Source organism: Penaeus monodon, chromosome 21, assembly GCF_015228065.2.
Source record: "Penaeus monodon isolate SGIC_2016 chromosome 21, NSTDA_Pmon_1, whole genome shotgun sequence".
Taxonomy (NCBI): Eukaryota; Metazoa; Arthropoda; class Malacostraca; order Decapoda; family Penaeidae; genus Penaeus; species Penaeus monodon.
In genome coordinates this window covers 10,110,714-10,111,242 of record NC_051406.1, presented here as the reverse complement: position 1 = coordinate 10,111,242, position 529 = coordinate 10,110,714, and the positions used below count along the sequence as shown (strand labels likewise).

The 529-nt window shown below is 50.7% G+C and overlaps 1 protein-coding gene across 1 annotated transcript in view; it reads right to left on the bottom strand.

Annotated features, from left to right (window-relative positions):
* The window catches only part of LOC119586201 (serine protease inhibitor 88Ea-like), a 7,481-nt gene continuing 6,952 nt past the window's right edge, over window positions 1-529 (bottom strand). The window contains exon 6 of the mRNA XM_037934903.1: window positions 1-379. Coding sequence (XP_037790831.1) covers window positions 82-379 — 298 coding nt within the window. The 3' untranslated portion in view covers window positions 1-81. The remainder of the gene's footprint in view (window positions 380-529) is intronic.

Below are 529 nucleotides of genomic sequence, written 5' to 3'. Positions count from 1 at the left end.
ACCGGCAGTAACATTTTGTTTGCTGTTTCCTTTGCAACGCCGATGCATTCTTTGTAAAGAGTATGGGGACCCGAGGGGACCTTAAGCCTTGGGGTTCTTGTAGGCTCCCATGAAGAGGATGTTCTTGGTGAGATTGTCGTAAATGACGAAGAGGAACGGGTGGTTGCACTCGAACTTCTCGGGTCCCACGGGTCTGGCGATCCTCAGGGAGATGAAGGCAGTGGCTGCTGCGGCTTCTGTGCCTTCCTCAGAAACTTCGACGAAGGCCTTGTGGATGCTGCGGCCGACGCTGAGGTCGGTGTCGGGTGCGAAGCTTGACAGGTCAGCGGCGCCGGGAGTGAAGAGGTCGCTGATGCCCATGCGAGACAGAGACTGCAGAGAGAAAACGTGCTTGTTATTATTTGAACGAGCTATATGTCTCCTTTAACATTTCAAGGGCGGGTTAGTAACTTAATATGTGTGTTGTAACACCGGAAACGTTAGCAATTGAAGACCACTAAAAAGAATCTTATTCTTTCATCACCAACTC